Source organism: Stigmatopora nigra, chromosome 21 (assembly GCF_051989575.1).
Source record: "Stigmatopora nigra isolate UIUO_SnigA chromosome 21, RoL_Snig_1.1, whole genome shotgun sequence".
In the NCBI taxonomy this organism is placed as follows: Eukaryota; Metazoa; Chordata; class Actinopteri; order Syngnathiformes; family Syngnathidae; genus Stigmatopora; species Stigmatopora nigra.
The window spans coordinates 1,568,725-1,591,918 of NC_135528.1; the positions used below are offsets into that span (position 1 = coordinate 1,568,725).

General features: G+C 37.5%; 2 protein-coding genes and 5 non-coding genes across 13 annotated transcripts in view; all 7 read right to left on the reverse strand.

Moving 5' to 3' along the window:
- Positions 1–864: 864 nt before the first annotated feature.
- lrrc71 (leucine rich repeat containing 71) lies at positions 865–19,269 on the reverse strand. 5 transcript variants are annotated; one of them, XM_077744102.1, is made up of 17 exons: positions 19,142–19,269; positions 18,809–18,847; positions 12,801–12,923; positions 11,782–11,889; positions 10,925–11,000; positions 10,767–10,841; positions 10,276–10,344; positions 10,023–10,182; positions 9,861–9,944; positions 9,705–9,779; positions 8,029–8,169; positions 5,381–5,506; positions 5,207–5,267; positions 5,089–5,135; positions 4,378–4,489; positions 3,221–3,312; positions 865–2,910 (listed from the first exon to the last, which is right to left on the reverse strand). In XM_077744102.1, the coding sequence occupies exons 1-17, from the start codon at positions 19,206–19,208 to the stop codon at positions 2,776–2,778; spliced, it is 1,590 nt and encodes a 529-aa protein (XP_077600228.1). In that variant the 5' UTR covers positions 19,209–19,269; the 3' UTR covers positions 865–2,775. The 5 variants fall into 5 exon arrangements, with proteins under 5 accessions (XP_077600228.1, XP_077600229.1, XP_077600230.1 ...); XM_077744103.1 differs by lacking the exon at positions 10,276–10,344; XM_077744104.1 differs by lacking the exon at positions 8,029–8,169.
- trnad-guc (transfer RNA aspartic acid (anticodon GUC)) lies at positions 13,115–13,186 on the reverse strand. Its single transcript has one exon. It is a non-coding gene; the product is annotated as a tRNA-Asp (tRNA).
- trnad-guc (transfer RNA aspartic acid (anticodon GUC)) lies at positions 13,629–13,700 on the reverse strand. The gene has a single exon. It is a non-coding gene; the product is annotated as a tRNA-Asp (tRNA).
- trnad-guc (transfer RNA aspartic acid (anticodon GUC)) lies at positions 15,225–15,296 on the reverse strand. Its single transcript has one exon. It is a non-coding gene; the product is annotated as a tRNA-Asp (tRNA).
- trnad-guc (transfer RNA aspartic acid (anticodon GUC)) lies at positions 15,741–15,812 on the reverse strand. Its single transcript has one exon. It is a non-coding gene; the product is annotated as a tRNA-Asp (tRNA).
- On the reverse strand, positions 17,803–17,874 carry trnad-guc (transfer RNA aspartic acid (anticodon GUC)). The gene has a single exon. It is a non-coding gene; the product is annotated as a tRNA-Asp (tRNA).
- A 1,429-nt stretch (positions 19,270–20,698) lies between the features above and the next one.
- Positions 20,699–23,194, reverse strand: part of ash1l (ash1 (absent, small, or homeotic)-like (Drosophila)) — a 32,138-nt gene continuing 29,642 nt past the window's right edge. For 2 of the 3 annotated variants that reach the window (XM_077743358.1, XM_077743360.1), the window contains exon 27: positions 20,699–22,878. In XM_077743358.1, the coding sequence (XP_077599484.1) occupies positions 22,787–22,878 (92 nt within the window). In that variant the 3' untranslated portion in view covers positions 20,699–22,786. The remainder of the gene's footprint in view (positions 22,879–23,194) is intronic. The other variant, XM_077743359.1, reaches the window with a different exon arrangement.

Below are 23,194 nucleotides of genomic sequence, written 5' to 3' on the forward strand. Positions count from 1 at the left end.
ATTCATATTCTGAATCGCTTTTAGGGTCGCGGGCAGTGCTGGAGCCTATCCCAACTGACTGCGGGGAACATCCTGAATTGGTGGCCAGCCAATCACAAGGCACTCATACCTAGGGGTAATTTAAAGTGTTCAACCAGCCTAACCTGCATGTTTTTGAAGTGTGGGAGAAAACCAGAGTATCTTGACAAAACCCATGCAAACTCCACACAAGGAGGACCAACCTGGGTTTGAACCAGAAACCCAGAACTGTGAGTCTGACTGAGAGTCAGCGAGGATAGGTTCCAGCACCCCCCACGACCCTTGCGAGAATAAAGCAGTTCAGAAAATGAATTAATGAATGAAAAGATATCATGTGTATTCAAGTAGTAGTGTAAAGATTGTTCTATACTATTTTTACTCCAATGAGACCAATAACATGTAACATTATTTTCTTTATTAGTTCATAAGTTCATCCTTAGTCAAGAGCTACTGCCGGAAATTTGTTTTGCGCTACAGAGCAGTTCCGTAATTTCTAAACATAATGACTTTGGCAGGTTCCACAAATAGACAATGATTTATCATTTCACATGTTGTACAGTGACATTTACAACCCAAGAGAGCAGTGATAGACTTATTGATGCTTATTTTACAAGTATACTGAGTCAGTCAAAATTGACATTGTGCTCTCAAATTATATGATGTTAATGGGAAAGACTGCAATATGTGTTTATTGTAATAATTGGTAACTTCTATGGGGAATAACTATTATATAAATAAATATTTTATACTAAGTATAGGAACAATGAGAAACTGGATAACTGACCAAATAACATTTTACTTTGAATAAATTAAACAGTAAAAAGCTCTAGGTAATGTGATATAGCACTTAAGGTTATTCTGTTAAACGTCAGCTCATCATGCTCACAGTTTTCTTTTTTTGGGTTCATTGTTTATAAACATAATCCCAAATCAGTCACTTAAATATTAATTACTTGGTTAATTTCACTGTCTATTGTCAGTGTCCCTCCCCTTAAAGTCACAGTAGTTGTAGAAACAAAATTGTTATTGTTAAGGCTTATGAAGGGATAGCCACACTTGCTGAAAATATTATACTAATGCTTTATTAATGAATGAATGTTGCTGCATTAAAAAGTCACCTTGCAAAATGGCAACTGATCAAGGGTTCAATCACAGGTCCGGACTTTCCTGTCTGGAGTTTGCATGTTCTGTCCATGTTCTGCGTGGGTTTTCTCCAGGTACTCCGGTTTCCTCCAAAGTCCCCAAAACAGGTATGGTTGGCTGGTTGAAGACTCAAAATTGAGTGAGAGCGTGAATGGTTGTCTGTCTCCTAGTGAATTGCAACTGGCTCATTAATTCAGGTGCTCAAAGTTGGCTGAGATAGGTTCCAGAACCCCGAACGACCCTCTGGAGGACAAGTGGCATAGCAAATAAATGAATGAGAAAAATGTATACTTCCAACCATTAAGGGAATTGAAAGAAATGGGTTCGTTCCCTCATGCAATCTGCTGCATACATAAGGGCAGCCCGGAGTCGCGAGTGTTTAGCGTGTCGGCCTCACAGCTCTGGGGCCCTGGGTTCAAGTCCTAGGTCACGTCCACCTGTGTGCAGTTTGCATGGTCTTCCTGCCTGGGTTTCCTCCAGGTACTCTGGTTTCCTCCCTCAGTCCAAAATCATTCAGGGTAGGCTGATTGGACACTCTAAATTGCTCCTAGATGCGGGTGTGAGTGTGCATGGTTATCCGTCTCCTTGTGCCCTGCGATTGGGTGATCACCCACCATCTGTCCTCTCTGACCCGGAGAAGGCTGGAATGGGCTCCAGCACCCCCCGTGACCCCAATGAGGATAAGAAAATTAGATGAGATGAGGCATGACAGAAGGTTCTTGGCTATAACATCGACTATTTGTCGCCATCTAGTGTTTAGAAGCTGTCAATTACTTTAAAAACAGCACCAGTCACCACTGTTATATTTACAATCCATTTGTGCATCATGTCATCTCATTTTCTGAACGACTTTATCCTAACTAGGGTTACGTGGGTGTGCAGGAGCCTATCCCAGCTGACGTCAGGCCAGAGGCGGGGGACAACACCCTGAATTGGTGCCCAGAGCCAATTGCAGGGCACGAGGAGACAGACAACCATTCACGCTTACACTCACTCATGCCTAGGGGTAATTAGGAGTGTCCAATAAACTTATTATGCATGTCTTTGGAATGTACAAGGAAACACGCTAACCACTTAACCACCGGGCCACCCCTTTTTGTGCATCAGTGTTCCTAAATAAAATGTACACAAGAAATGCTTTGTACGATAATGTAAATATAAGTGCAATCTCTGCAGTGTCATAAAAACGACCAGATTTTGAGAAAGGGAAAGATTAACTTGCTGGACTCAGATATGAACAAAACTCTAGAAATTCAATTTAAAAATATGTGTAAAAATATGTAAGTAATATACCTATTATACTGTAATTGACTCGGGAATAAGTATTAGACAACATTAGCAGTTTCAGTAGTCCGAAACCAACAATTATTATTATGTTCATAATGTGTGCAGGAATCATTTCAGGTACTATACGTATTAAAAACAAAACAACAGAGTGATTTAAAAAAATAATAAAGAGATAGGAGCTTCATTTTTTGCTTAGTAAGTCAAATTTGATTGAAAGTAACTCAAATATATAAAATGGATATTGAAAAGGAATGAACAATAAAGGGTTTTTATGTTATTATTTAAAAAACAAACCAAACTGAAAGCCCACTTGCATGTTTGCAGTATTTAACTGTCTGAAGATTGTGACCCCTCAGCATCTTCTTCAATTTCCTCTTCAGTTTTTTTGTTCAACGGGTCCCTGAATGTCATCAGTTCCTTTAATTTCACATAGGACTCACACTCTAAAGCAAAATTGTTTCTCTGAGAAAGTCAGGAAGAGAAAAAAAATTAATATCTATCCCAAATTACACTGTTTACCACTTTAACTCCAACACAATTATTGAAAGGCTTAATGTAAGACTGACTTAACTTCATTTTTTCCCAGTCAAACATTAACTAAATACAATGAAAATAGAAAGTAATCTCAAATGCAATTCTATAATATAATAAAATTGGGACAAAATCCCACTGAATTCTAACATCCAAACAATGAACACAAAATATCCAAGACGTCTACTTCTATGAAAATGTGTATGTATCATAAATAATAAATAATATGTCACAAGCATACCTGTAGACAAAGACGCAGCAGACCTTTACCTCCCTCTTGCATCTGTAAGGACGTTAGAAACTGAGGCAGTGATACCTCTGTTATCCTGTTTCCTACAAATACACATACGTACACATTTATTTATATACACACACAGCATGAACCCTACTTTTCCTACGTTGAAATTCAAAACATACTTACAATATAGCTGTATATAAAATTTGCATATTTGGAAAAATGAATTTTGCCCTTCGTATCCAGGTCAGTCCAGCTGTGTGGAGTTTGCATGTTCTCCCTGGGTGGGTTTTCTCCGGGTACTCCGGTTTCCTCCCACATTCTAAAAACACGCATGGTAAGCTGATTGGACACTCTAAATTGCTCCTAGGTATGACTGTGAGTGTGAGTGGTTGTCTGTGTCCTGTGATTGGCTGACCACCAGTTCAGGCTCTCCCCTGCCTCAAGGCCCGAGGTCAGCTGGGATAGGCTCCAGCACCCCACGTGTGAGGATAAAGCGGTTCAAAAAAATGAATGGATGAATGAATAGGGAAGAATTAATTTTCAAGTAAATATGATGCAAAAATGTAGTTTAAAATAGTAAGTTCTAAAACATGTTTCAATTTAGGATTTTCTTTTTAAGATATGAAATATCATGTGATGTATAATTTCCTTCAACGGATAAGCGAACATTTGAAACATTAGCGTTTTATTCGGGGACAAAACTGATTGGTGGAGTATTTGTTTGTTATCCAACAAGATACAGAAACTAATGTTGCTGCTAATTCTGTGCCTTCATCAGCATGTGAATGACAAATACTTTTCACCTTTTAGAATACCTTATAGATAAAAAAGCGCAACACAAGTGTAAGCCTATCATTGAGATCAATTCAAATGTAATAAAACAGCCAAATAGCTTGATGTATTGGCCCGGTGGATAAGTGGCTAGTGCGTCTCCAGAAATGAGAGGCAGTTCTGGGGTCCTGGCTTCAAATCCAGGTCGGTCCACCTATGTGGAGTTTGCAAGTTCTCCCCAGACCTGCGTGGGTTTTCTCCGGGTACTCTGGTTTTCTCTCACATTCCAAAGACATCCATGGTAGGCTGTTTGGACACTCTAAATTGCCCCTATGTATGAACAAATGTTCTCATATGGTAATTTTGAGCTCAAATTAAGTTTGTCTGACCTGCCAGACTAAGAGAGACCAGTGTCGTGTTGCCAGGCAGAACAAGCTCTCCATCCCTCTGCCGCGCTGACTCATTCAGGAGGGGGCTCACCAAATCCAATGGCTTTTTATTCTGAATAGTTAAAGAAGCATGTTGAATATAATCATTCCAGTACAGTGTTCCCTCGCTACTTCGCGCTTCAGCTATCGCGGACTCAGAGCTACGCGGATTTTTTTCAGGAAAAAAAATAACAAATTTAAAGATATTAAATTAAGATTATGAATTACATCATTTTACAAGAGGTGGAAACAAAATATTCAATAAGAATGAGTAATTGCATCAAAAAAAGACCAAAGAAATGGTCAATCACATGGTGAGAGTTCAGGAATCGCATTGATGACGTCATGGCTGTTTACAGGCGCATCTTCACCGCCCAAAAACAATGTTCACAAGTCCCAATAACGATGTTTCTTACGTGCAAAAAAACTGCAGAAGATCCTCCATCCGGACTACTATGATGTTTTTGCTTGGTGGTGCTTTTGTGCATGTGTTATACGTTTCTTTAAGCATTTTTGAAGGGGCACGCCTACTTCGCGGAAACGCAGCTATTGCGGGGGGTCCGGTCCCCGTTAACCCCGATAAGCGAGGGAACACTGTAATTTGAAACAACGTTTGTTTGGATGACTGTTCATGGGAAACTCTCGATTTTAATACAATTATGTTATTGGTACCTCCTGGTCAAACACATGTGTTTTTTCCTCCATGTCTTGACCTTCAGCTGTAAAAAAGAATTCCGGAAAAACATTAGAAAATGATTGTTGATGAGTGATCAATAATAAATAACATTACCTTTCTTAAGACATTTTTGGTCTTTGGTTGGTGCTCGTTTCCCATCTGGTTTGGATGTTTCCTATTAGTAAAAGTTATATTAGTTGCTGTTTAATATACAAACAGGAAAAACAGAATTGTAATAACATAGCATTGCATACCATTGTAATTGGTAGGTTATTTTTATTATCATACCCGTTTTTTAGCAGTACTTTTGTTCTCTCCTTTATTCAAATTAAGTGAAGCATTACTGGCGATAGATGGGACTTGGTCACTGGCAATCTTGGCAACGCAGGAATGGTCATCAACTGCAGATGTGGACTGAAAAAGAATGTAAATATGTGTTTATATTTGATGTTTACATGCCATATGTATCCTTATGCATGTATTTATTTACAGGGTTTATACGGGATGTTCACAAACTTTTAAAATGTATGGCTTATAATAGTGTCACCAAACATAGTATTGTTATTAACTACAAGTATATATACAGTGCCTTCTACCTTGCAAAAGTATTCAGCCCCCTTGAACTTTTTAACCTTTTGCCACATTTCAGGGTTCAAACACAAAGTTGAATATAAAATTATTGTTTTCTTTTGCCAGGAATCAACATGTGGGACACAATCGTGAGTTGAAACGAAATTTATTGAATATTTTAAACATTTTTAAACATAAAAACCTGAAGAGTTCAGCCCTTTGCATCAATACTTTGTAGCGCCACTTTTTGCTGCAATTACAGCTGTAAATCGCTTGGGATATTGGGACTTTGACTTGGCCATTCTAACACCTGGATACATTTATTTGTAATACATTACATAGATTTGTCTCTATGTTTTGTGGGTTGATAAATCTCCATTCCATTCTCAGGTCTTTAGCAGACTCCAACAGGTTTTCTTACAGAATGGTCCTGTATTTGGATCTATTCAACTTCCCATCAATTCTTACCATCTTCCCTGTCCTAACATTTTTGCATTTAGGCCAAAAAGTTCAATTTTGGTTTCATCTGACCAGATCACATTCCTCCACATATTTGCTATGTCTCCCAGGTGGCTTGTGTCAAAATGTCCACAACTTTTTTATGGATATTGTTAGGTTTATCATTATTATATATGTGCATGTAATATAATCATTATATATATATATATATATATATATATATATATATATATATATATATATATATATATATATATATATATATATATATATATATATATATATATATATATATATATATATATATATATATATATATATATATATATATATATATATATATATATATATATATATATATATATATATATATATATATATATATATATATATATATATATATATATATATATATATATATATATATATATATATATATATATATATATATATATATATATATATATATATTGCCTTATTTTGTATATTAAACATTACATATATGAACGCTTTGCTCATTAGGATGCTTTGCTTATTAGGACTGCTTTCCTTATTAGGAATGTTAGGTTCATCATTATTATAAATGTGAACGCTTTGCCTTATTTTGTATATTAAACATTAAATATATGAACGCTTTGCATTTTAATACATCTCTCGCAAAAGAAGTGCTCACTCCAAAGTTAACCTAAATACCTTTGGAGGTCACTTCTCCTTCACACCTGGACTTCTCGAGACTATGGTTCAACAACAAGCCCTTGGGAACTGTGGATTTGTTTTGGGAAGCGTGGCTTCTCAAAGTGGTCCGCATCAACTTTCTCTCGGGAAGATTCGACAGACCTACAATAGTTTTGAGTCTGAATAATGTTTAGAATTCTGTTATGCATGTTGTTTAAATCTTATGAATATATTAGCAAAAGGGACACCGGGGTCTTCAGAATCATCTGACCGGAGACGCGTGTGGATGGATTCTCTTCTTGCAAGAATAAAAAGATATGATCTCAGATGCCTCCGTTATTGAAAGTTGAACTTGGGAGTACTTATTGGTAAATCTATCAGATATATGTGAAAAATGGCTTTCTTCTTACCACTCTTCCATAAAGGCCAGATTTGTGCAGTGTACAAATGATTATTGTTCTATTTACAGACTCTCCAACCTAATCTGTACATCTCTGCAGTTAATCCAGAGTGATCATGGGTCTCTTGGCTGCATTTCTGATCAGTCTTCTCCTTATTCGAGGAGAAAGTTTAGTGTCGGCCGGGTCTTGTTACATTTGCAGTGGTCTGATACTCCTTGCATTTCAATATGATTGCTTGCACAGTGCTCCTTGAGATATTTAAAGCTTGGAAAATCTTTTTGTACACAAGTCCGGCATTAAACTCCACAACAATATATCGGACTCGCCTTTTGTGTTTCTTGATCATGTTCTCTACACTTTAAACAGAATCCTTAGACAATCACAAAGCATGTGCATCTATACGGAGACAGGATTAAAGACAAGTCAATTATATTTATCATTATCAGTCAACATTGGATCATTCAGAGATCCTCACTGAAGTTCTGGAGTTACTTTGCTGCACACTTGTTAATTCTTAACAAAAAGTTTTAATTTCATATCTTTTTGTTTGAAGCCTGAAATGTGGTGAAAGGTTGAAACGTTTAAGGGGCTTTTTTGGACCCTTTTTTTCAACGTGATCAATATACTGGTATGGACATGAATTTTATTTTAAACAACTATTTATTTTGACTAATATGAGGGTTTAAAATATTGGTAATTGTTGTCACTGACACTGAAATTTTCTACTGAAGTCTTTATAGCTTTATATTGAAAAATTCGACGAGTTTCGAAATACTAATTACATGTTGTTTGATGTACAATTTTAATATGCATTTTAACATTAAAACTCACACAAATGCATTTTAGTTTCTTCAGAGTTCCTTTTTGCGTTCTTTTACAAATGGTGCGTGTTTCCCTCCAGATGGTTTTACCATTAATGCCCCTGGAGGGAACTTCTTTATGTTGCTGCATTACACCAGGGGGATCTGTAATCTGAAATCAGGCATTTTGTATTCTCACATTAGCAGACAACCAAAAAGATTGTGTGATGATTGAGGTAATGCTTGGATGAATTTGTGAAAATAGCAAAACAAGTGCATGTCTTTTCCCCATTAATATGCATATGTAATGACAGGGATGAGTGAAATGGGTTTAACGATTAGTAGATTGAGACATTTTTCCATTTATCTTCAGTTTTAAGCAATTCTTCTAGCTGTTATTAAGATACAATTGTTATCTAATTGTATGTCATTGGGACATTACAACAGGTTATATCAAAATTGTGCATAATTATTCAAGGGTTTCTTAACATTCTGACACTTTGATTTAGCAATACACTTCAGAAATATTAAATTGGGCAGCCCATCAGCATGGGCAAGCTAGGTGGGTAAGTAGGGCGCCATTTAGTGGTGGTGGTGCAGGGTCCAAATTGCTTTAAGGGAAAAAATACTTAATTCATCATACATTTTAGATCTCATCTCATTTTCTGAACTGCTTAATCATCACTAAGGGGGGGTGCTGGAGCCTATCCCAGCTGACTTCGGGCCAGAGGCGGGGGATACACTGAATTGCAGGGCACAAGGACTAGGGACAATTTGCAGTGTCCAACCGGCCTACCACGCATGTCTTTGGAATGGGGGAGGAAATGGAGTACCGGGAGAAAACCCATGCAGGCCCGGGAGAACATGCAAACTCCACACAGGTTGACCAACCTGGATTTGAACCCAGATCCCCCCACTGTGAGGGGATCGCCGCCAACTACTCATCCGCCGGGCAACTCTACATTTGAGATGTATTTCAATATCCATCATTCATTTTCTGAACCCCTTATCCTCACAAGGGTCACGGGGGGGGGGGGGTGCTGGAGCCTACCCGAGCTACCGTATCTTCACGACTATAAGGCGCACTTAAAAGTCTATAATACAGTGCGCCTTATATATGGAAAAAACAGAAAATCAAAAACGAAAAACCGCCACTGGGATATTAAAAAAAAAAACACAAACGCCTGAACTGAAACAATACTGTTAAATATGCAGATGCCATCTTAGTTTACAACATCTTCCATCATATAGCTCCTCCCCCACTGCAAAAATGTATACAAAAAAATCCAAAACATCAACAATGGCTGGCTCTAGAGGTGACTGTGTTGTGCTTCATACCTGGAAGTCAATAGCAATTACCGTATTTTCACCACTATAAGGCGCACTTAAGTCTTAAATTTTCTTAAAAATAGACAGTGCGCCTTATATATGGAATAAATGTCATTAATTGAGGGTGCACCTTATAATGTGGTGCGCCTTATAGTCGTGAAAATACAGTAACTGCAGGCACCAAGCATGGGACACCCTGAATTGGTAGCCAGCCAATCGCAGGGCACATATAAACAGACAACTATTTACGCTCACACCTTTAGGGGCAATTTAGCACGTTCAACTAGCCTACCCTGCATGTTTTTGCTATATTAAAAATGAAAGAACATTTTGATAGACCACTATCATCCCCAATCAAAAAGTCACATAGAAACTTACAGAATGCATTTTCTCCAGAAGTAATTTCCTCCTTTGCACAATTTCTTCATGAGTAAGGACAATCTCCCCAAAAACCTGATAAGTTCAGACATTCATTTAAGTGCCGCCTTTAGCATAAAAATACATTAACACAACTTAATTTATGTCCATAACTACCATGGCCAGTTGTGTAGCTCCCAGATCTCCAATGTGATTGTTGGATAATGTGAGGAACAGTAAAGTTCGATTGAATCGAAGTCCCTGAGATGACAAAAATGGGATGTGAAAAGACTTCAACACTTATGAATGATGTAGGCACATTTCATTGTGGCTCACTACCTTTGCAAGATATCCAGCACCTACATCACCAATATGGTTGAAAGAGAGGTTTAGAGAGATAAGACTACGGTTTGCAGATCTGCTGGTTGAAAGACCAGACGCAAGCAAACGTACGCCTTCATCTTCAATTCGGTTGTTGCGCAGGTTCAAGTGAGTGAGACTTAAAAAAAAGAAATACAAAACAAGCAAACATTAAGTATATTTAGCCCCTGAGTCCATCCATGTCAGGATTATTTTTGAGAGATTCACTCACACACTTCCTTCTGAAAAAAGAAGTTGGTGGTTATGATCTGAAAGAGGATTACCCTCCAGTGTTATGACCCTATCAAAATGTAAAAAAAAAAATGTAGAGTACCAATTACAGCGTTCCCTCGCTTATCGCGGTTAATGGGGACCAGGACCACCCGCGATAAGTGTATTTCCGCGAAGTAGGGATTCCCCTTCAAAGATGCTTAATTTGAATTTAATTCCAATCTATTTATTTTTTTTATTTTTTTTTACCCCCCTGTATACAGTTCACCATATTAAATACGGGTAGAGAGGGTGAAATTCATGTTATAACAAAAAAAAACTGTAAAATATGTTGTTTCAGTGTAATATTTGTATTCCTTTTTTCAAAAAAAATCCGCGAAGCTCTGAGTCTGCAATAGCTGAACCGCCAAGTAGCGGGGGAACACTGTATTAACATTCAAAACAGGGATAGGCAAAAAAAACATTAAGGATGAATACAGTTCACTAACTTACCTAAGGTTGTTACAAACACATATAGCATTTGCAAGGCTGATAACCATTTCATCCGTCAATCTAGCTTGCCAAAAACTGGAAAGCAGTTGACAATATAGCAAAGATGGTTGATAGCAGGTATGATAAAATGCTTTTATTCCTAGCCTCTCATGACTTACTAAATGGTGTGAAGTATTGCCATTGAAGAAATCATTTTACACAGCACTCGGATGATTGGTTCATCAACAGTCCATCCTGTGAACAAATGTAACAACAGTAAATATGTTTCTGATAACATACTCTTTGAAATCTATTGATATTTCATTTTTAAAATTATTTTTATTTAACTTTTTCATAGGAAATGTCCCATTAACAGTGGATTTAAAAACTTCCTTTTTAAGGGAGTTTTGGCCTCAGCCCATCTACTGTATGTGGACTATAAATCACTTGAATTATACTTATGTGCAATATGTAAGTTTTTGTTCTTTGTTAAATGCCATTTACACTCAAGGGCTCTTATCAAAATATCTACGTATCTCTTACTTCAACGGATGTCTACTTAGACTGTTGTTTTCCATTTTAACATTACTATGGTGGTTCCTGATTTCTGATCAAATTAAATCTAACAGTCTAATAGTCTAAAGTTTACCTTATAAATGTTTTTTTTTCCCTTTCAACGAAAAAATTTCTCGCTGAAAAGTGCACCTTGTACTTTGGTGTAATTTATTGTCCATAAATGCAGTAAACTCTCTAAAAGCAGAAATGTATGTAAACATAAAAAACTGGTAATAGTAAAGCTACTGTTTAAACATGTACTGCCAAAAGTTCAAAAGGACAGATTGAAATATACTGACATATAACAGTAAAATCATACTTAGCATAGCAATTCTGACAAATACTATCATTTTGTGTCTATGAAGGCACACCCTAATTGCACCCACCAAACAATATAAACTGCAGGTTTCAACAGGTTAATTATATTAAACCTGAAAATTAAATTATAAAAGTATGAGATGAGTTACACTGCAGTCCTTACCAAAGATCTTCAAGCTTGATGTGGAATAAGGGTCTCCATTCTCCAACTGTACTTGGATGAGTGGCTTGAAAACATCTGGAACTGGCTTTTTGTGTGACTGCCTGCCACCTAAGAATTAGATCATATACAATCATCCCTCGCCATTTCGCGGTTCAACTTTCGTTGCTTCACTACATTGTGGATGTTTTTTGAGGGATTTATTTCAATTTTTATTTTCATTTTTAATTTTATCTCATCCCATCTCAATTTCTGAACCGCTTTATCCTCACTAGGGTCACGGGGAGTGCTGGAGCCTATCCCAGCTGACTTCGTGCCAGAGGCAGGGGACACTCTAAATCGCTGGCCAGCCAATCGCAGGGCACAAGGAGACGGACAATCATGCACACTCACACTCAAACCTGGGGGTAATTTAGAGTGTCCAATCAGCCTACCATACATGTGGAATGTGGGTGGAAACCGGAGTATCTGGAGGAAACCCACGCAGCCCCGGTGAGAACATGCAAACTCCACACAGATAGAACTGACATGGATTTGAACCCAGGACACCAGAGCTTTGTTTTTATTTTTATTTTTTTTAGGGGTGCCCCTATTCCGGGGGTTTTCGATTATCATAGCCATGTCTGGTTCCACATTAATTAAATAGTGTTCTTTCTTGTTTATAAAATTGAGATTATGTCCTACACGTGAACTCTGACAACAAGTATCACCTACATCAGTGTCCCTCACATAGTTCACTGCTGTCGTGACAACCAACTGGTTTATTGCATTTAACCATCATTATCTTAAATAAAGTGGGACCCCTCCAAAACACACACATGCCCATACTAAAATAAACCTGTTCATACCAGGTTCAGTAACAACACTTGGGTGTCCTTAAATGTAGTTTGGTTTCTACATAGACTAATTGTTTTGCACTCGATAAAAACAGCCATATTGCATATGCAGGGCTTAAAAATAAGTCTGAGAATCATCATTGTTGGTATTGATATTATGTAGCATAAACATCACTCTGTGATTACCTGGGGCGCTTTCTTGGTTTGAGGAGCCGGATTTAGTCTTGATGGCTGGTATATCTTTCATATCCAAAAGAGCACAGAGCCCAGGAAAGTCAGTCATCACATTGCCAGAACACTCGTAGTCATCTGTGTGAAAATTTAGAATACAATTAAGAGTATATTTTTCATCTCATCTCATCTCATTTTCTGAAACACCCTAACCCCCTAACCCTAACGAGGAAGGTTACTGTAATGTTTTGACAATTACATTTGGAAGAAAGCTAATATGTACTAATTGGTAGAGTATAGCATAGTGTAGCAGAGGCAAAAAGTTGATACTCCCCGTCGGGGAATCGAACCCCGGTCTTCCACGTGACAGGCGGAGATACTGTCCACTATACTAACGAGGACTGTTTCTGTGATCTTTTAACAACTAAGTTTGGAAGAAAGCTAATATGCACGAACTGTTGAGGTATGGAGTGGTGTAGCAGACATGAAAAGCTAATACTCCACATCAGGGAATCGAACCCTGGTCTTCCGCCTGACAGGCGGAGATACTATCCACTATACTAACGAGGAAAGTTGCAGTCGTACTGTGACAATTGTTCTTTTTTTTTTGAAGAAAGCTAATATGTACTAACTGGTGGGATATGGGGTAGTGTAGCAGACATGAAAACTTGATACTACCCATCGGGGAATTAAACCCCGGTCATCCACGTGACAGGCAGAGATACTGTCCACTACACTAACAAGCAAGGCTACTGTTAGCTCTTGACAATTAACATTTGAAGAAATCTAATATGTACTAACTGGTAGAGTTTGGGGTAGTGTAGCAGACACGAAAAGCTGATACTCCCCGTCGGGGAATCGAACCCCGGTCTTCCACGTGACAGGCGGAGATACTGTCCACTATACTAACGAGGAATGTTTCTGTGATCTTTTAACAATTAAGTTTGGAAGAAAGCTAATATGCACGAACTGGTAGGGTATGGGGTGGTGTAGCAGACATTAAAAGCTGATACTCCACATCAGGGAATCGAACCCTGGTCTTTCACGCGACAGGCTGAGAAACTATCCACTATACCAGGGGTGGCCAACCAGTCAGAGACCAAGAGCCACATTTTTTACCGTGTTACCGCAAAGAGCCACATTTTTTACTGTGTTACCGCAAAGAGCCACATCACACAGATTTATTGTAAATGTCACACACCAGCATAGTAATGACATAAATTGACTCCTACAGTACTAACAGCACAGGCCAGTCATTATCAACAATGAACATTGTGTGTGCACTGTCTCACACAGACAAACTCTCAGTTCAACCAAGTCCACAAACAAAAATATAATAATTTACAATAGCGTTTTTCTTTTTCTATGCATGTTACTTAGTGGGACTTCTGTCATAAAATCAGCGCCTATTTTTGCGCAACATTCCCTATTTTTGCGCAACATTCGCTCCTTGTGAGCTGTCATTTATTATGAATGGCTTTTCGCTAGTTAAAAGCCATTCATAATAAATGACAGCTCACAAGGAGCGAATGTTGCGCAAAAATAGGCGCTGATTTTATGACAGAAGTCCCACTAAGTAACATGCATAGAAAAAGAAAAACGCTATTGTAAATTATTATATGTTTGTTTGTGGACTTGGTTGAACTGAGAGTTTGTCTGTGTGAGACAGTGCACACACTATGTTCATGCGAGGCAGACCAAGGCGAGAGTGCTCAGCCGGGAGCAGCCAATAGGAGAGCGAGGTGTACACCCACGTGGTGGGCGAACTAGCGCGCCCACCACGTGGGTGTACACCTCGCTCTCCTATTGGCTGCTCCCGGCTGAGCACTCTCGCCTTGGTCTGCCTCGCAGGGGGTGTGGCTTTTTCAGCCGACGCTCGATCTTTGGGATACTTTTTGTGTGCGCGACGCCGTTCATTGTCGCTTCTGGTTCACGGGAGCTCTCCCACTCTGTTAAAAACGTTTACTCAAATGACCTTGCTCCTACTGGGAAACTTTGAGGTATTTTCATCCCAAGCACATGCGCATTGGACGAAAATACCGTATTGAACTCAAGCGAAGCGCACACGCAAAAAAAAATAAAACACAAATACAAACTTTGATATGGACGTAAGAGCCGCATGAAACCGGGCAAAGAGCCGCATGCGGCTCGCGAGCCGCGGGTTGGCCACCCCTGCACTATACTAACGAGGAAAGTTGCAGTTGTATTGTGACAATTGTTTTTTTTTTTTTTTGAAGAAAGCTAATATGTACTAACTGGTGGGATATGGGGTAGTGTAGCAGACATGAAAACTTGATACTACCCATCAGGGAATTAAACCCCGGTCATCCACGTGACAGGCAGAGATACTGTCCACTACACTAACAAGCAAGGCTACTGTTAGCTCTTGACAATTAACATTTGAAGAAATCTAATATGTACTAACCGGTAGAGTTTGGACTCCCCGTCGGGGAATCGAACCCCGGTCTTCCACGTGACAGGCGGAGATACTGTCCACTATACTAACGAGGAATGTTTCTGTGATCTTTTAACAATTAAGTTTGGAAGAAAGCTAATATGCACGAACTGGTAGGGTATGGGGTTGTGTAGCAGACATTAAAAGCTGATACTCCACATCAGGGAATCGAACCCTGGTCTTCCACGCGACAGGCTGAGAAACTATCCACTATACTAACGAGGAAAGTTGCAGTTGTATTGTGACAATTGTTTTTTTTTTTTTTTGAAGAAAGCTAATATGTACTAACTGGTGGGATATCGGGTAGTGTAGCAGACATGAAAACTTGATACTACCCATCGGGGAATTAAACCCCGGTCATCCACGTGACAGGCAGAGATACTGTCCACTACACTGACAAGCAAGGCTACTGTTAGCTCTTGACAATTAACATTTGAAGAAATCTAATATGTACTAACTGGTAGAGTTTGGGGTAGTGTAGCAGACACGAAAAGCTGATACTCCCCGTCGGGGAATCGAACCCCGGTCTTCCACGTGACAGGCGGAGATACTGTCCACTATACTAACGAGGAATGTTTCTGTGGTCTTTTAACAATTAAGTTTGGAAGAAAGCTAATATGCACGAACTGGTAGGGTATGGGGTGGTGTAGCAGACATTAAAAGCTGATACTCCACATCAGGGAATCGAACCCTGGTCTTCCACGCGACAGGCTGAGAAACTATCCACTATACTAACGAGGAAAGTTGCAGTTGTATTGTGACAATTTTTTTTTTTTTTTTGAAGAAAGCTAATATGTACTAACTGGTGGGATATGGGGTAGTGTAGCAGACATGAAAACTTGATACTACCCATCGGGGAATTAAACCCCGGTCATCCACGTGACAGGCAGAGATACTGTCCACTACACTAACAAGCAAGGCTACTGTTAGCTCTTGACAATTAACATTTGAAGAAATCTAATATGTACTAACTGGTAGAGTTTGGGGTAGTGTAGCAGACACGAAAAGCTGATACTCCCCGTCGGGGAATCGAACCCCGGTCTTCCACGTGACAGGCAGAGATACTGTCCACTATACTAACGAGGAAAGTTGCAGTTGTATTGTGACAATTTTTTTTTTTTTTTTGAAGAAAGCTAATATGTACTAACTGGTGGGATATGGGGTAGTGTAGCAGACATGAAAACTTGATACTACCCATCGGGGAATTAAACCCCGGTCATCCACGTGACAGGCAGAGATACTGTCCACTACACTAACAAGCAAGGCTACTGTTAGCTCTTGACAATTAACATTTGAAGAAATCTAATATGTACTAACTGGTAGAGTTTGGGGTAGTGTAGCAGACACGAAAAGCTGATACTCCCCGTCGGGGAATCGAACCCCGGTCTTCCACGTGACAGGCAGAGATACTGTCCACTATACTAACGAGGAAAGTTGCAGTTGTATTGTGACAATTTTTTTTTTTTTTTTGAAGAAAGCTAATATGTACTAACTGGTGGGATATGGGGTAGTGTAGCAGACATGAAAACTTGATACTACCCATCGGGGAATTAAACCCCGGTCATCCACGTGACAGGCAGAGATACTGTCCACTACACTAACAAGCAAGGCTACTGTTAGCTCTTGACAATTAACATTTGAAGAAATCTAATATGTACTAACTGGTAGAGTTTGGGGTAGTGTAGCAGACACGAAAAGCTGATACTCCCCGTCGGGGAATCGAACCCCGGTCTTCCACGTGACAGGCAGAGATACTGTCCACTATACTAACGAGGAAAGTTGCAGTTGTATTGTGACAATTTTTTTTTTTTTTTTGAAGAAAGCTAATATGTACTAACTGGTGGGATATGGGGTAGTGTAGCAGACATGAAAACTTGATACTACCCATCGGGGAATTAAACCCCGGTCATCCACGTGACAGGCAGAGATACTGTCCACTACACTAACAAGCAAGGCTACTGTTAGCTCTTGACAATTAACATTTGAAGAAATCTAATATGTACTAACTGGTAGAGTTTGGGGTAGTGTAGCAGACACGAAAAGCTGATACTCCCCGTCGGGGAATCGAACCCCGGTCTTCCACGTGACAGGCAGAGATACTGTCCACTATACTAACGAGGAATGTTTCTGGGATCTTTTAACAATTAAGTTTGGAAGAAAGCTAATATGCACGAACTGGTAGGGTATGGGGTGGTGTAGCAGACATTAAAAGCAGATACTCCACATCAGGGAATCGAACCCTGGTCTTCCACGCGACAGGCTGAGAAACTATCCACTATACTAACGAGGAAAGTTGAAGTTGTATTGTGACAATTGTTTTTTTTTTTTGAAGAAAGCTAATATGTACTAATTGGTAGAGTATAGCATAGTGTAGCAGAGGCAAAGAGTTGATACTCCCCGTCGGGGAATCGAACCCCGGTCTTCCACGTGATAGGCAGAGATACTGTCCACTACACTGACAAGCAAGGCTACTGTTAGCTCTTGACAATTAACATTTGAAGAAATCTAATATGTACTAACTGGTAGAGTTTGGGGTAGTGTAGCAGACACGAAAAGCTGATACTCCCCGTCGGGGAATCGAACCCCGGTCTTCCACGTGACAGGCGGAGATACTGTCCACTATACTAACGAGGAATGTTTCTGTGATCTTTTAACAATTAAGTTTGGAAGAAAGCTAATATGCACGAACTGGTAGGGTATGGGGTGGTGTAGCAGACATTAAAAGCTGATACTCCACATCAGGGAATCGAACCCTGGTCTTCCACGCGACAGGCTGAGAAACTATCCACTATACTAACGAGGAAAGTTGCAGTTGTATTGTGACAATTGTTTTTTTTTTTTTGAAGAAAGCTAATATGTACTAACTGGTGGGATATGGGGTAGTGTAGCAGACATGAAAACTTGATACTACCCATCGGGGAATCAAACCCCGGTCATCCACGTGACAGGCAGAGATACTGTCCACTACACTAACAAGCAAGGCTACTGTTAGCTCTTGACAATTAACATTTGAAGAAATCTAATATGTACTAACTGGTAGACTTTGGGGTAGTGTAGCAGACACAAAAAGCTGATACTCCCCGTCGGGGAATCAAACCTAACCCTCACCCTCACCCTAATCCTCACCCTCACCCTCACCCTAATCCTCACCCTCATCCTCACCCTAATCCTCACCCTCATCCTCACCCTCATCCTCACCCTCATCCTCACCCTCATCCTCACCCTCATCCTCACCCTCATCCTCACCCTCATCCTCACCCTCATCCTCACCCTCATCCTCACCCTCATCCTCACCCTCACCCTCATCCTCACCCTCATCCTCACCCTCACCCTCACCCTCACCCTCATCCTCACCCTCACCCTTATCCTCACCCTCATCCTCACCCTCATCCTCACCCTCATCCTCACCCTCACCCCAACCCCAACTGAACTGGATTAGAACCCAGATCCCCCACTGTGAGGCCGATGCGCTAACCCTTCACTTCACCGGAGAACCAAATATGTTACATTTCTATATATACCCCAAAATTACTCATATAAGAATGAATTTCAGTATGATGATACAGACCAAAGGTTCGAGTGGCAATTGGTTCATCTGGAGTTGCACCTGTTACACAAACAGAGCATCATATCAACAGAGATAAAATGCCACCTCTGATCACAATGATGATAAACAAGTAATTTGAATAATAGCTCTCGCTCTCTCTCTCTCTCTCTCTCTCTCTCTCTCTCTCTCTCTCTCTCTCTCTCTCGTTCTCTCTCTCGTTCTCTCTCGTTCTCTCGCTCATTCTCTCGCTCATTCTCTCGCTCATTCTCTCGCTTTCTCTCGCTCATTCTCTCGCTCATTCTCGCGCTCGTTCTCTCGCTTTCTATTTATTAATCAATCTATCTATTTGTCGACCTGTTGCTGGCTCTTCGACATCGGTGTTTTTCTCGGACTTGTCTTTGGCCGGCTTCTTCCTCGCCATGTTTGACTTCTAAAATTGTTGCCATGGAAGCTTCGTCAACGTAATTGTGGCAACGCAGAATCGAAACAACGCGAGACAAAACGGGACGTTTTTTTTTTAATCTAGTTAGCGTTTATACATTGTTATTGTTCTGTAATTACTTTTATTTCATTGAAACAGCTGTATATCACCCACGGACACTTACGAAACGACTAAATCTTAAAATATTAATATAATCCTTTTCATTTCAACAGGCCACATTGGAAGGAAATAGGGGTGGCGGATAAATGGCTCTCGAGCCACATGCGGCTCCAAGCAAAAATGAATGTGGTTCTTTGCTTCTGATCATATTTTGTGTGTATATATATATATATATATATATATATATATATATATATATATATATATATATATATATATATATATATATATATATATATATATATATATATATATATATATATATATATATATATATATATATATATATATATATATATATATATATATATATATATATATATATATATATATATATATATATATATATATATATATATATATATATATATATATATATATATATATATATATATATATATATATATATATATATATATATATATATATATATATATATATATATATATATATATATATATATATATATATATATATATATATATATATATATATATATATATATATATATATATATATATATATATATATATATATATATATATATATATATATATATATATATATATATATATATATATATATATATATATATATATATATATATATATATATATATATATATATATATATATATATATATATATATATATATATATATATATATATATATATATATATATATATATATATATATATATATATATATATATATATATATATATATATATATATATATATATATATATATATATATATATATATATATATATATATATATATATATATATATATATATATATATATATATATATATATATATATATATATATATATATATATATATATATATATATATATATATATATATATATATATATATATATATATATATATATATATATATATATATATATATATATATATATATATATATATATATATATATATATATATATATATATATATATATATATATATATATATATATATATATATATATATATATATATATATATATATATATATATATATATATATATATATATATATATATATATATATATATATATATATATATATATATATATATATATATATATATATATATATATATATATATATATATATATATATATATATATATATATATATATATATATATATATATATATATATATATATACATATATATATATATATACATATACATATACATATACATATATATATATATATATATATATATATATATATATATAACTTCAATATATTCTCGTTATTGCATTAACAAATTACAACACACTGTATTTTCACAATAATGTAGTGCTTTTTTATTAAAAAACAAAAACAAACAAAACATAAACAAAGAAAAACAAAAGTAAAAACCAACAGCATATTTCCAGGACTTAAGAATCATAATTACAAACTTTAAACGAGTGGGAGAGATTTTTGACAAACTGTACACGTCACAAAATGTCAGCCATTCTGCCATTTACAATGCTTGCATCTTATTTTGTGATTGTCTAAAAATAAAGAAATCACAGAAAACTCACAAATACAAGTACAAGCATCATACAATGACCGCTATCACAAAACAGAACCATTTCCTATTTAAACGAAGAAGAAAAATAACAGGAACGTCATAATGGTCTGAGAGGTTAATTTTTGTTTCAATCGCTGCTCAAAAATATTATAACATTTTTATGTTGGCTAGCTTTTTTAGTGTTCAACACTTTGCAGCAAAACAAATAAAACAAAAAAAAAGAGTAAACTCCTCAACAAAAGCAACATTATTAACAATATTAGGTCGGTGGCAAGCGTGTCTGCTGTGTCACCGCCGTCCCCTAATGCCTCCTCGCGTTCCATTTGACATTCTTCTCGCTCATGCACATTTATACAAATTTCATTCATAGGCAACAAAACTTAACTTATGCTTCTACGTTGTCGGGGGAAATTATGATGAGATTAAAGATGTTTTACAAAATGTATTTTCATCCAAGTTTAAGTGATTTCATGAGAGCAATACAAAGCAATTCAAATATTAGCATTATCTTAATAACCGCAATACACTTAGGTTTGAGTTCTGTACAGTACAATAATAAACAAAATCATTTTTCAAGATATTGCTTTAAGAGAAAACCCTCAACGTAAAGCGTGTGTCTATATACATAAGTTGGCACTGTACAGCTAAACTGTTACCAGTCTCCATCCTCAGTGTCAGTCATTCTAATGGATTCTTTGTCAGTTTGTTGCAAAATTGGGACACTGCATCTTGTCCCTTTTATGCTGAGAGGCATTTGGGGTTGGGGTTTACTCATCACATTTCACTAATTCTTTTAAAACATTCTCCATGGCAAAGAAGAACAAAGGGACAAAGTCCATTCCCCTCCTAATATACAGTATACACTTGTCTCACAGAATATAAGAAAATATGACCATCACGATACATTTAATGTTAAGCATTGTTTTCCATAGTTTTCTTAAAACTGTTAATTGCCATTAAGCCCTTGTTTTGTTTTTTTTAATCCCTAAAAAAAAAATCGTGTTGACTTTAGATACACAACGAGCGTATGTGAGCACACGCTCAAAATCAGGCAGTCAGAGAACACAGCTGAGTAAGGCGTTACTTTTCAAGCCAGTGTCCGTTCCACCTGATTTAGTTTAGCTGGTGAATCCATCATTTGGAAAGCTGACCATCTAGACGAAGAAGTTAGGGCAAAAATGGGAAATCAAAACACTTTGACAAAAAGCGCACAATTTTCCCTCCTCCCTCCCTTAAAAAAAGGAAAAACAAGCAGGCCCAATCTGTGTCTACATAAGTAGGCTGACTACAGTAAAACAGATAAAAGATAATACAGACTTGCTTTTTTTCCACATTGCATCCAGTACTACTTTAGTGTGTTTCAATTACCGATACATTACAAAGAGCTTCACTATATCCATGGTAAAAAAGTGCAGTCTACCCCTTCTTTTTTTTCCTCATGAGCAGCATATTGCGTCACTCCTAGTTTAATTTTCCTCCAAAAGTTCCAGCACATACCCTCCCTCATTTGACACGCTGATATTGCAGCAAGGTCCCATAAGGGGGCCCAGTACTCCAGGATTCTGCACGAACTGAGCGATTGCTTTCAGTGGGCTACTCTGTACCATGTGTCATTTCAGTTGATGTGTGGGCTTTTCTTGTCCTATGATCCTCTGAACAACACTCATTGAAAATATATAGACCTATAGTCGGTGCTTCCAAACCCCCTCCAACATCTCGAGAGATGATCAAGTCCTGGAAGAGGTAACCTAGAGAAGGTCCACAAGGTGTTATTTATCTGGAGGGGTTTGATAGCCAATTAGGCTCGTTTCGAGTGTGAAAGGCAGTCGGCTTGCCTGGCATGTTGCAAATATTACTTTCTGCCAAGAAAATCACCAAATCCAAGTGTCCGTCGCCGTAGGCGCCGCCCTGCCCCCTCCTCCAGGAGATAACTGACATCTACAGCTGTTGGAAGAACACAAAAAGGGGACGCTTAAGAGCTTTGACAGACATTACTAAGTGGTGAAGTCAATAATGGATTTTATGTTGTTGTTGTTCACCCACCATTATGGTATTCTGCTAAGTTTAAAAAGTAAATATCATGAAATTACTACTTGGATAGCTGGGTTTGTGTATTCTGGTAACATTTTGGGAAGAATAGTTTGCCTTTGTAAAATGTGAAACTTTTAGCTGCTCTGTATAATTTGGGTTGTGCTTTATCAGTAATACCTTCCTCAGCGTTTCTACCAGACACATCACATATTTTGGTGAATTAGGATTC